Source organism: Ammospiza nelsoni, chromosome 8 (genome assembly GCF_027579445.1).
Source record: "Ammospiza nelsoni isolate bAmmNel1 chromosome 8, bAmmNel1.pri, whole genome shotgun sequence".
Lineage (NCBI taxonomy): Eukaryota > Metazoa > Chordata > Aves > Passeriformes > Passerellidae > Ammospiza > Ammospiza nelsoni.
This window is the reverse complement of record NC_080640.1, coordinates 15,876,989-15,889,550: the sequence shown is the minus strand read 5'-3', so window position 1 is coordinate 15,889,550 and position 12,562 is coordinate 15,876,989. Positions and strand designations below refer to the sequence as shown.

The following is a 12,562-nucleotide window of genomic DNA, read 5'->3' as shown; positions in this document are numbered from 1 at the left end:
CCCTTTGAAAATACATCACAAAATAATTCTATTGTAGAATAAAAAATAGACACAAACATTTTAGATCAAGGTAGCTGTTTTGCTTGATTCCATTCAGAAAACAGGAGAAGTTCCACAAACTGGAGCTTAATTTAGTAAAAGCTTCTGGTGAAGTTAAGCTTTAACTGTCACTTCACAACTTAATAAAAAATGCACTTGAAAGATAATATTGAGGTTTCTCATGTACTAACATATTCTAGCTCATACTAATAACATAAAAATCCACTGTTTAACTACTCAGTGTTCAACTGAATGCTTAAGAGTTCAGAATTATTTTAGATTCAAAGATGAGAAGACAAGCAGCTTTGCTCTTACCCTTCTTGTTTTAAAATGCTTCATTTACATAAATTTTCAGACATAGTCATATAATGGATGAGATATACCATACCTTAAATGTAGAAAGTCCATAAAGTCTTGCAGTGTGAACAGTCAATTGTGAAATATTTGTAATGTTAGATATAAAATCCTCAAGGTATTTACAGGCTTGCTCCAAGTGTGTTGTGTTTATGATTATTTGAACAAGCTACAAGAAACAAAAATTCTTGTAAAAATCTTTTTATATCACCTATTGTCATTTAATTTTGTAAATGGTTACTTCTTTCAGGAAGAATGCTACTAGAAATTCATTTCAGTATTTCAGGTTACCACCTATTTCCTGTTAGTTTTCAAGTTTGCTTTTAAATACCGCTAAGGAGTAATAATGTAGCTTAAATACAAATTATGCCATTTCAAAAACAGTTTCAGTGAAATCTACCTACCCAGTGAAATAAATCCAATTGATAGTTTAGAATTAAAAAAGGGAAAATAAAGGAAAATATATTGCTGAAATAAAATCACTAATTTGTACCATTTGATTTTTTAAATTTACTGCTCTTAAATAGTCATAACACTGTCTGCAGAATTACACATTCAAGTATATCTTATATTCCATTCCACTCTATTTTTTATAGAAAGAAGCTCAACATTAATGGTATTAACTGATAGACAGAACACACAAATCATGCTCTGCATGTAAACAAAAGTGTAAATGTCTTTGGCTTATTTCCTGCAACTCTCAGTTTATCATAAAAAACACAAAATTCTTTCATTGTCATGTCTCTCTCAAAAGGCATCCCTGGGCCCAACTAGACCCAACACTGTATTGTTCTTATGTATGTAACAGAAACTGATGCTTTTTATACTTATTCTCATTTTTAATTGTTAAACAAACAGTACTTGATTTTCTCATACTGCAGTGTCAATGCCTGTGTATCTACATTTACCAAATTAGTTTTAGCATGGATTGTTTTAAAACCCATAGTTTTGAATATGTGTTTCAAAACTTACCTCTGTTAAACCTATATGAGGTTTTTTAATTAGGTTCTGTAAACAACTACTTAGAGTTCTTGTAAGCAGCAAATTTGTAGATTTTCTGAGCATATCATCTATTTCTGTTGAACTGAAAAAAAATATTATTTTTATAATTATGCTGCATGTAGCAATACTTTGACAGCAATACTTAAATTTCTTCCCTGTCAAGGGTACTTTCAATCCTAAGAATTCTCTATGTGCATTTAAATTTTGACTGCTCCAAGTTTTCTGTGGTCTAGCAGACAGAACACCTCTTTCACCTACCAAATTATCCAGTAACTGCAATTCAACACTGAAGCAAAATCTGTTATTTTTAGATTTTGGACATGTTTATTGACACAGATGTTAGTAAAGAGTAATTTGTGGGTTTTAATGAGTTACTAAGGGGGTCAACATGTGCTCATTAGTACGTGTAAATTATAAACAGTATCAATTAAGAATGTGTGAAAGAGAGTAATTTACATCTTTAACAGTGCAGAAATGGGTGACAAGGCCACAAATCCCTTCCAGATTTCAGATCTCTGAATTCTATTTTATCCAATTAAAACTAAGCTTTTGAAGGCCAGAAGAGGAAAGGAAATGGGTGAATTGTGAATTGTGTTTTCCCTCAGAACAAGGGGGGATAGGAAAGGGAATGAACATGGAGACAGCACATTTTTTTTGCAGGAGAAATCATTGCTAAGGAAACTTAAAGGATTGAATAATGAAACACAAGGAAGTAGTCAGGGATACTAAACAATTACTTCTGAAATGGTCAGTATCAAAGTATTCTTTTCAATCTTTACATGCTTTGTTAAATAAATAAATTCTCTAGATTATTCTAACTGGTCAATTCTGTTTAAGGAACCTCAGCAGTGTTTTAAACTGTTTACCCCATCAAGCTACACTCACCAATGCACATGTTGTATAGTATCTACATACCCACATATGGATAAATACATGCTACAGCATTGGGAATCATAGACTAAATATATATGAAGAATTATATATGTAAATTATTAAACAAGCACAGCGAGAAAGTACACAACAATATGAAAAAAATTTTCATTTTAGTATATGTATTTTTAGGTCACCTGAAAAGTACAAGGTACTTTGCAGCCACACTCCTGACAGTTCAAGCTTACCTGCGGTGAAGTGACTCTGAAAACTTAAGGCTTGCATAAATAAATTCCTTCACCTGCATATAAATCTGAGGCACTGACTGAGACATTGGAAGCTTCTTTGGAAAGGATTGCTGAGGAAATAAGAGATCATACTGATTCCAACAAGAACTTGGTACTATACCAAACAACTAGAAAGCCATTTAACATTATCAACATTTTAATCTAACTAAACTTTTTCTGATCTCCATCAAATACAAAGCTGCACGTGTTGAGCTGACTTCTACATCTGTTTAAATAGCTTATAAGCAGAAGAGAATTTTATCACTTTAAATTACAATAAAGTTTGGAGATTTTATGTAGTTCAAGATGCCCCCGGAAAAAGCAATTTACAAATATACATTAAAAAGCAGGTCTCAAACTGCTTTTAATCTGAGTGAATAATATAGATGTAAACAGGATAAGAGGTTCAAAAATACAAACTTTTCTTTCACAAACAAAACAGTGCAAAAAAAAAAGTTTGAGAAGTTCAACACTTCTGGGATTCTCAAAGTAGCTTGAGAATGCTTAGACTATTTTTTAAAGTTCACAAAACCAAGGCAGTTTGGATTAACATGTAGGAAATAGTAATATGTTTATAATAATAAAATCATGCTTCTTACTTGAATTTTAAAGCTGATACTGTATTTGGGAGAACAAAAGTGAATAAATTCACTTAAACCTACACAGACTAAATAGGTATTTCTGCACTGAACACATAATTTTTGCCATTTACAAAAAAACTATTTTTCTGTTTATGACTAATGCATGAGAAAAATAATTAACACCTGGTATCATCCATGAATAATTCAATTTATCTTTAGGAAAAACGAATCCATCAATAGCAGCCAAAGCTTTGTAGTAATCATACATATATGTACAGCAGATAAAACTATTCAGTAGAAATTAAAAATTTCTGCAGATTATTAGCAAAATATGCCCTGCTAAATAGTATCCAGGGTATAGTATATTTCCAATACTGTAAGGGATTTCCATTCTATTTAATTTATTTTAGTACTATAATGGGTAAGTAATTTAATTTGATGGAGGAATGCACCCAGAAAGCACTCTGGAATCTCATTCAAAAATCAGCATAAAAACCTCCTTTAATTTTTCATTTTCATTGCAGCACTGTATTAATGACATGCAGCTGTTACAATTGCTGGCAAATCCCTGCTGAACCACAGAATTAAAACAACTTTTCACTTTTGCAGGTATTTGTAGCAATGGATCTTGTATAAAACAGCTTCCCCCTACAGCAGCTACTCCCACTGTCATGTGGTTCTTAGACCTAGTGCTCCTCTATAGATCCATCACGAGCCTCTTACTTCTCCATTGGTGTTTCTAAAATCATACTTGAATAGCAGAACAGGTTAATCGTCTTTCTGTGAACACAATCTGTAGTGAAAGAATGGCTGAGGCTACAAAAGGACATCCTACTGCAGTGCTATTACAGTAGAATTATTCACAGTCCCTTCATGTTTATTTTGCCCCACATGCTCAAACATAAATATTTAAAGTGAAATACAGAAATCATTGTCTCCAACCAATCTCTATTTTACATGTATTTTTGCAATACAACAGTTATACTGAGTAATTAAACATGAGTTGCAACAAAATTTAGCTACAAACAGATTGCATTATAATTACATAAGGACTTCATCAATTAAACTCTATTATTAATTTGTTTACAAAACAATGGGTTTCATTATTCACTCAAACATCTGAGCAAATGAACTCAACCTTTCATTTTTATACTTACTTATGACAAGATAATTACACACAGAGAAGGTGATTAAGCCTCTTAATAGACCTAGCTTTTCAAATTTTAATTGTTTTTTAATTATAGAAATCATTACTGTCCCTAGTGTCTTCAACTGGATTTCCACAAACTTTAATAACATAAAAGTTTCCCTTACCTTATCAAGTTCTGGATCTTGAAAAGGAAATTTGCTAATAACAATTCTGTATTCCTCTTCATTTGCTACAGGGATAGGGCTGTAGTTGTCTGCTTCAAAAATATCCCTGGTGAGTAAGTGAAGTGAAAAAAATTTGGACATGTAACTTATAGTATTTTCTGGTGTTAAAATGTGTAAATAAGTATCAATTTTCTCACCACACTTAGGTCTGCAACTTCAAAAATTTTTAAGAACTTTACACATCCCAAGTATTTTTGATTACTTTGGAAATACATCATATATCTTAACTCTTTACAGCATGTCTAATCATAGAGGAAAAAAATACCCAGAAGTGTTTTCATATGTGCTTAATACAGCAAAGGAACCTTACAGCAACTAATCCACTCCAGAATAAACCATAATATACCTACTGATTAGGGAAACCTGCACTTTTCCTACACTAAAGCTGATATTCAGAGTGTCTCACTCTGGCACCAGAGCTACATATGGTCAATGGAGATGACTGAGACAGCTTCAAACAGGAGATGGTCACCTTGTTTGGGCACCCTCTGCACTTCTGTACTAGTCAAATGTCTGTAACAGAATCACAGAGAACTGGAGAACATTAAGTGGTCAATTTAATAGTAAGGTTTTGTGTAATAAAATATTTTATAGCAAACAATTTCTGCACATTGAGACATCACACCCTATCTGCAAGGAGACTTTGGAGGCCAGTCTCAGGCTGATCTATTCCTGAGTTTAGGTTTTTTTCAATCAAATGATCCCAAGGAAGTGATGGAAAACATCCTTCATTAAAAAAACATGAAGACATAGTGGCAATGTCAGTAGCTTGTCAGGCAGATGTGCATATCAGCCAACAGCAGATATTAAGACAACCTAAATCAGGAAACTAAAGCCCTACTGCAATAACCTGGAATTATCAGATTCCTAAAGAAGAGAAACAGATGTCTCTCTCCTGCTTGTCTCTCTGATAATGTCCCTTTGGAGACCTTCCCTCTTTCCATTAACTAGAGAAGCAGTACTTGATGTCTCTCCTTCTAATTAGTAGTCACATGTGATGAGTATCTTAGTCCTAACCAACCTGAGATTCATGCACAATAACACCTGAGTTCACAAATTCTTTCTGAATTACATCATAAAAACTTGAGCTCTGACAAAAACAATAAATGCAATACAAAAGGCACAACTACTTTGATTTACTAACCTGAACAATCCAGACCACTTTTTAAGAAGCGTTTCATTGTATTGGTCTCTAATTTCAAATAAAAGATCAAATAGTCGGTTCACAGGAAAACCATAGCCCTAAAGGATGAAAATGAAGAGGAGATAGTTCAAGAACCAATACACTCAATTCCTCTCACAACACCTCACAAGTCTGAGGTAAGACTTATATTCAATCTTATCATCTCTATAACACAAATTACAGTACTTTTAGCACACTACTACATGTTGATTTATTAAAATTTTACCAAAGTATTTATCCTATGCATTGGAAAATTTGCCCCATTTCTCCTTGTTTGTTAAAAACTGCAAGAATACTTTCTAATGATGCTCACTTAGTCTTTCAGGTAAAGAGTTAATGACTACTGGAATGCTGTTATTTTTTATGATGAGAAGTAAAGCATTTTTTAAAGACAAGAGCATACACAAATTACAAAACTAACACTGATTTTGCACAGAGATGAATAACTGATGCTTGCTGGATGGCCCAGAACACATATGTTCAGTTCATAATAATGAAAATAAGGACCTAAGGCAAGAAATAATTTTTTTTTAATATTACTGTGCAATTTTGGGTTCGATTTGTATATATGATTTACGAAAACACAAACATTGCAGTCACCTAAAGGTAAAATCTGTCTACAAGAATTTCAGGTAAATTAGTAATACAGTGTGTACCTGCAAAGTATCAGCAAATACTACAATGAGATTCTTCAGTTCCAGAACAAGGTCAGGATCACTGCAATATGACTGAAAGTGAGAAATTCTGATTTTATTAAAAGAATTTAAAATATGGGACATACATTTTCAAAGAATAGTATCATAGGTTAAACTCTCCAGCCTTAGTGAAAAACAATTTAGACTCATTTGTCTTTACTTAGTCCAGCTACATAAAAGTATTTGTTAAATTTTTATATAACTATCAGTGGTGTAATAGTTCAGAAAAAGTCAACTAAAATATGTGATTCAGTAAGTACTAGCAAGGTGTACTGAGATTGAAAATCAACAAACTACATTTATTTTAGTGGAACACTAAAATAAGCACATAAGCACATTTGGTGGAATCAGTGTCAAAGAGGTTCCACAGGACATTCTTTTGACCACCAAGCTTAGGTCTAACTAATGCTGCACCACCTCAGACAGTTTTTTCCAGTTGTATGGGCGAAACTTAATACAATATTTTCTAAATAATTTCAAATTTAAATTGGATTAATTGGATGATAAAAGGTCAAGACATGAAGTTATTTACTAGGTGACTGAAACTGAAATTTGATTTTTAGAGGAGTAGAGTCATACAACTAAGGCTTTCACCTCAGCTTCACTATTTGAGATACTGGATAAAGTTAAAAAATTCTATTAAAATAATTTAAAGCTGCATGAGAATAAGTATTGGTTGAAGACAATATACACCTGTTTCACCTCTCTTGAAGTTTTGCTCTTGGCATACTTTATTAAAAGGAAGAGTATGGTTTATTTATCTAAACATTAGTCTTCAGCAGGATGATGTTAGAGAGATTCGGATTGAATTGAGTTTGATGGGAGTTATGTATATAGAGAAGAAATAGTGACCAAGAACATGACAAGACTGAAGAGTTCTTTAGAGGCTACATTATTTTCAACCTTTAAATTATCATATTCTTATATAAGTTTATAAATCCACATGGAGATAATTAACTAGCAAAGTATTTAGCTTTAAAAAATGCTGGATGAATATATCTCAATAATCCTCTCAAAAGAAGTAAAAAACTATGAGAACATCTCACGTACCACTAATGCTAATAAATTGTAACTATGGTTGCAATCTCAACTTTTTCCCCATTTTTCCCCAGGATATATGAAATATAAAATGCTTCTGGAATTAAAAATCATTTTTAATAAAAATAAAAAACAACACTGCATAAAGAAAATGCTGCTGGCAAACCTTCAAAGGGGAAAGATAAAGTTCTTGTATTTTTTCTGACAGTAAAAGTTACACCAATAGTAAACATGGAAGCAATTTATTATCAGCCAGTCTGAGTGAACAATGTGTATTCCAGTGGTTTTTCACAGAGGAATGAGAAAGAGCATCCAGCATCACTGCAGCTAAGGTAGGAATATAACTTTAGGAGACACACTTGAATGCACTGAAATACCCAAGTGATACAGAATTTCTCTAATACCTTTACTTCAACATAAACATAACACGACCAGAGCATTGAAGAGAGAGCTGCAAGGGTTTTGCTGCTGGAGTTTATTTTGGAAACACAGCATTTGGAATGATAATTAGGAACTATTTCCTGGTGGTGCTTTCAGTGCTGAACTATTCAATCTGATCTAATGAAGAGGTCAGTTGAGACTAATGAGGAAGGATTGCAATAATAACAGCAGATTAACTCTGCATATTCTAAACTGCTGGACTAAGAGAAGGTTTGGAAGACCCAGTGAGTTGTAAATCAGTGGAGGATTATGCAAATAGCCCATGGCTGTGGATCACAGCCTGATACTGTTGGGAAAAACAAAAGCTTGGCAGGCTCCCTCCCAAATCTGAGCAATTTTTCATCACAAGAAAAAGAAAACATGAGGTGTAATTTTTCACTCTGTTGCTATCCCAGCTTTAAATACACAGAGCTCTGAAGTAAGAGGATTTAAACTGCAGTACTGATAAGGCTTCTCACTTACTGAATGTGTTCTAAGAACAGCAATGATCTTGGAAAGCGCCATGTTCCAGAGTTCATCAGTGTATGTCCTGGTTACCAATCCTTGGGTTACATGTAAAATGTGGTCTTCTACTACAAAGAAACTAGAACAAAATAATACTGAAATTATTAAGCTGTTTCTAACATTAGAACAAGTACTACCTTTCACACTCAAGCATAGCCAAAACCCTCCCCACTGGAGCAGCGACACTTTGGTAGGTTTGGTGTTGTGCTTCATCCAGAATGAAGGAAAAATGTGAAAAGTTTGTTTCATGCCATCTGGAGCCCAGGCTGCTGGAGGGCCCTTGTAGGGCCTCCTGCTGGCAGGATCTGGATGCTCTTTCCTGCTCAGATCCTGCAATAACCACCCACACATGATTTGTGCAGAAACTGAATCCTGCTGCAGAAGAAAGTTCTTGGACAACAGGAGAACACAGGTTGAATTAAGAATCAACACAGTAAAAGTGAAATAAATTTTCATTTAGAAAACTTACCCTACAATTTGACTGAAGTATCTTCTATAGCCTTCTACTGTTTCATGCTTTCAATGAAAAAGAAAACAAGTTCAGGAACTAGGCATTAGCTTCAACTCAAATCAATGCAAAACTGAAAGTATTGATTACCATGCTTGACTGTGGTTGCAGAACTAATCTTGCTTGTTTCCTCCTTTGTTTTCTGTAGTAATTTTCAAATATTTCTCCATCACCCTAAAAAAAGACATAAGTAGTTCAAAAAAAGAATATTGACTCAGTGTGAAAAAGGCCCTTCTTAATTTAAAGGTAGAATTCTCTTAAACTAAGCACATTTTTTGCATTTATTCCACATGTAAGCCTCCAGCTGACACCAGCAAAGTTTTGCAAGCATGAAATACTCAGAAATTACCTTTTTCTATAGAGAAGCCTACAGGCTGTACTGTAAATAGAAGTTTTGCTCACATGCCTACATTTTGCCAAGCAACACCATGCATTTTAAACAGTATGTCCATTTTTAAACTACAACTTTCAGAGTATATTAATACTCATAGACATGGCATATTCCCTATTACTGTAATAACTGAAACTCATTGTCTCCTAAAACATTTCTCTAGGTTATTCAAGAAAGTAACTGCATTATAAAGTTGTTACAAAAATGCTTCTCTGAATGTATGACACACCTGAATACTCAGCTGCATCAGCTTTGCCTGAAGAAAGACACATATGAGATTTATTGAATATTTGTTTATTCTTTCTGGATTTATAAAGAGTGTGGAATTAGATTTTTTTCCTATCATGATCCTCAAAACTACAATACCTTCTGTGCCTAATGATTATGAGGAATTCAAGTGACATCCTATTCATCTCATTAAGATGACCATTCTGTAGAAACCATCTGTCCATTTGAAATCAGTGCTACATTGACTCATCTATCTACTAAACCACATGCAATTTGTATGCAAGCAAAATAAAGCAGCTTAGCATTTTTAAGGTTTGTTTTGGCTTTATGAGCCTATTATTAGGCCACTGCTATTTAGAATTCCATTACTTGGTCTTCCAAAAAGTCTCCAAATTATTACAGACATTTTATCCTACTGATCCAGCATCACCTACCTAAGCTTTACAAAATATAAATTTAGTTAATAATGAATATTTAGTTAACAACGAATATTTAGGTATATTTAGAAATACTGCTAACCTAAGAAAGCCTAAAAGAAAGACTTTGCTTAAAAACAAAAAAATCCACTCAAAACCAAGATGCAAATTTACTAGCACTGTCTACTGCAGCAGAACTTTACACAGTATGCTCCAATTCATACAAACATAAAGATCACAGATACAACCATTCACCTCCAGCCCAAACATTCAGTGCAGTTTTCAGATTGTTGACTTCTACCTCCAGTATCAAATCTCCAGCCAGTCCTGACAAAAGCTTCTTGAGTGAAAAGGACTAGCTGTTCTTCTCAAATCCACACCACAAGTGGAGATGTAAAATATCTCATGATTATTTATAGACCACACTATACTATGCAGGCACAATTAACAATTCAGTTTGAACTACATGTGCTGCAGCAATCAGCAGAATACACCAACAGCCCTGATGGTTCACTTACTGAATCAGCAAAGCCTAGGCAAGATAAAATGTAAAAAAGCAATGCATTTGTTTTGCCCAGCTTCCAAAGCTACATGTTTACATTAATTACTGATTACAGTTTCCATCAACAGAAACAATAAATCAGTTCATGTTTTGTTATAAATTTTAGGAATATTGCTAATATATCAAATCCTATTTCACACCACTTGTTTTACATTGATACAGTGTTTTATGAAAAGGTAACAGTACAAGCAAAAGGGGCAGGGGTATCTTCACCAGAATTTATATATACAGCATCTCACAAAATACACGGGTTAAAGAAAAACTTTACGTACATTTCTCATAAGTTTCTAGTCTAAAGAAAGGTTACTGGCCCATAAATACACTCTGTGTTTGGTATGTATGTATCTTGCTATCACTAGGTTGGAATCACAAGCTGTGTAATATTCTGAGGTATATAAAAAAACCATGCTTTCTCTTTCAACATGAAGCAGCAGAGTAGAAAATTTCTGTACTGTATTAAATTAGAATATTTTCCACAATTTTGTAGCAGAGACAGAATTCATTAAGAACATAACACTTGCTGCAGGATTCTAATTATAGAAATGAAAAGCCATCTGGTATCAACTCCCCTTCTTTGCCATCATCAAGTTCTCTAAACTCAACACAAGGTAAATGACAAGGACTCCCAAAAGTTGCTAATGCACAACTCTAGATGATGCTATGACGGCTGATTAAGGAAATTATGCTGGCAGGAAATACAGGAATCTACATCAACAACCCTTTTTGATATCAGGGATCACTCCAAGTTGTTTTCTGTCTCCAGTAAATTTGAATCTGGAAAACTTTCAGTGTAAACCCAAAAAGCATATCTTTGGATCAAGGGTGATTGGAACTTCAGGATCCTTGTCAAAGTGAAAAATATAATTATGTATTACTTTTAAATGTCATCCGTCAAATTTACTTCCTCTTCCTTTATTATACTAAAGGAAGAAGTAGCAGCTGTTGTCAACTGGTATGCTTAGTTTTACACATTCCTTTTAATGTGTTATTTCACACTGCTCTCTGTTAAAATAAACAGTTCACTCTTTCAATAGTTCTGGCAGCCTGACTTTCTCTGTTCCTCCCAACTTTTCAGTGAGACGAACAATTAATGATGGTTTTGTTTGCATTTTTTTCTTAATAATAAAAAAAAAAGTTCCAGTGAAATTACATTTTAAACAGTATTTCAATATGCAAGCTTTCATGTACCACAGCTGCAAGTATTCCATAAAAAGAAGACAACCTAGCCTGAATGCTTGAAGGCAGGTGCAGCTGAGACTGTAGGATTAGCAATACTTACAAGTACATCACCTATGTGTCACTGGTACTTGAATTCTATAAGTAATCTGACTTCAAAAGTAAATGAGACACAGGAAAGAAAAAAACAACAAATAATTCAGTACCATGTTTCCAAAAAAATGTTTTCTTCCTTTTAAGCTTGTGCACTGAATCTCTTTAACAGAAGCTAAAATAGGCAATTGTGTCTCTGCCATTGAATCCAATCTAATCTGCCTGGGCACACCCTGCCAGAATCTACAGATTTTGCTTCTTATTTTTGCTACTACTCTAATTTCCATAAGATTCAGACTGAATATTCCTATGTTTTGTAACATTCATCCAAATATTTGGCTAACATGGAACACTTGTGGGAACTGTGAAAGTGTAGATACCAGTATTAAGGCAAACATGCATATTTTACATATATACTTTGCATATTTTACAAATATACTTAGGTAATAAATGAGTTCTGGAGTGTCCTTTATTATGCATACAAAAGAACACATGAACTCATGTCCTGAGTACCCACACCCATCTCAGCTGGTTCATCCAGAACTACTAACACTAGAAGCAATACATTTGCCTGTTTGGGAACTATTAAGAGTATGAAGAATGTGAAAATGAATATGTAACTTCAAATATTTAATTCTCTTTTTAAGGTCACTTTAACACATACCAGAACAGAGTAGATGTGCAAACACCTATAGACTGGAGAAAAGTCTACAAGATCTTGGGCAGTTAAAACCTGAAGAAGGAAAGGAAAAACAAGAGTATATAAAACATATATGCATATAATCTGCAAAATGGGACATATTACCTACAGAACTTGTCT

At 33.6% G+C, this 12,562-nt stretch overlaps 1 protein-coding gene across 2 annotated transcripts in view; it reads right to left on the bottom strand.

Moving 5' to 3' along the window:
• EXOC6 (exocyst complex component 6) overlaps positions 1–12,562 on the bottom strand; it is an 87,491-nt gene that overhangs the window by 43,186 nt on the left and 31,743 nt on the right. For both annotated transcript variants that reach the window (XM_059477284.1, XM_059477285.1), the window contains exons 8-17: positions 12,407–12,475; positions 8,967–9,050; positions 8,838–8,884; positions 8,327–8,447; positions 6,347–6,418; positions 5,652–5,749; positions 4,448–4,553; positions 2,514–2,623; positions 1,366–1,477; positions 428–562 (exon numbers count right to left, since the gene is read on the bottom strand). In XM_059477284.1, the coding sequence (XP_059333267.1) occupies positions 428–562; positions 1,366–1,477; positions 2,514–2,623; positions 4,448–4,553; positions 5,652–5,749; positions 6,347–6,418; positions 8,327–8,447; positions 8,838–8,884; positions 8,967–9,050; positions 12,407–12,475 (954 nt within the window). The remainder of the gene's footprint in view (positions 1–427; positions 563–1,365; positions 1,478–2,513; positions 2,624–4,447; positions 4,554–5,651; positions 5,750–6,346; positions 6,419–8,326; positions 8,448–8,837; positions 8,885–8,966; positions 9,051–12,406; positions 12,476–12,562) is intronic.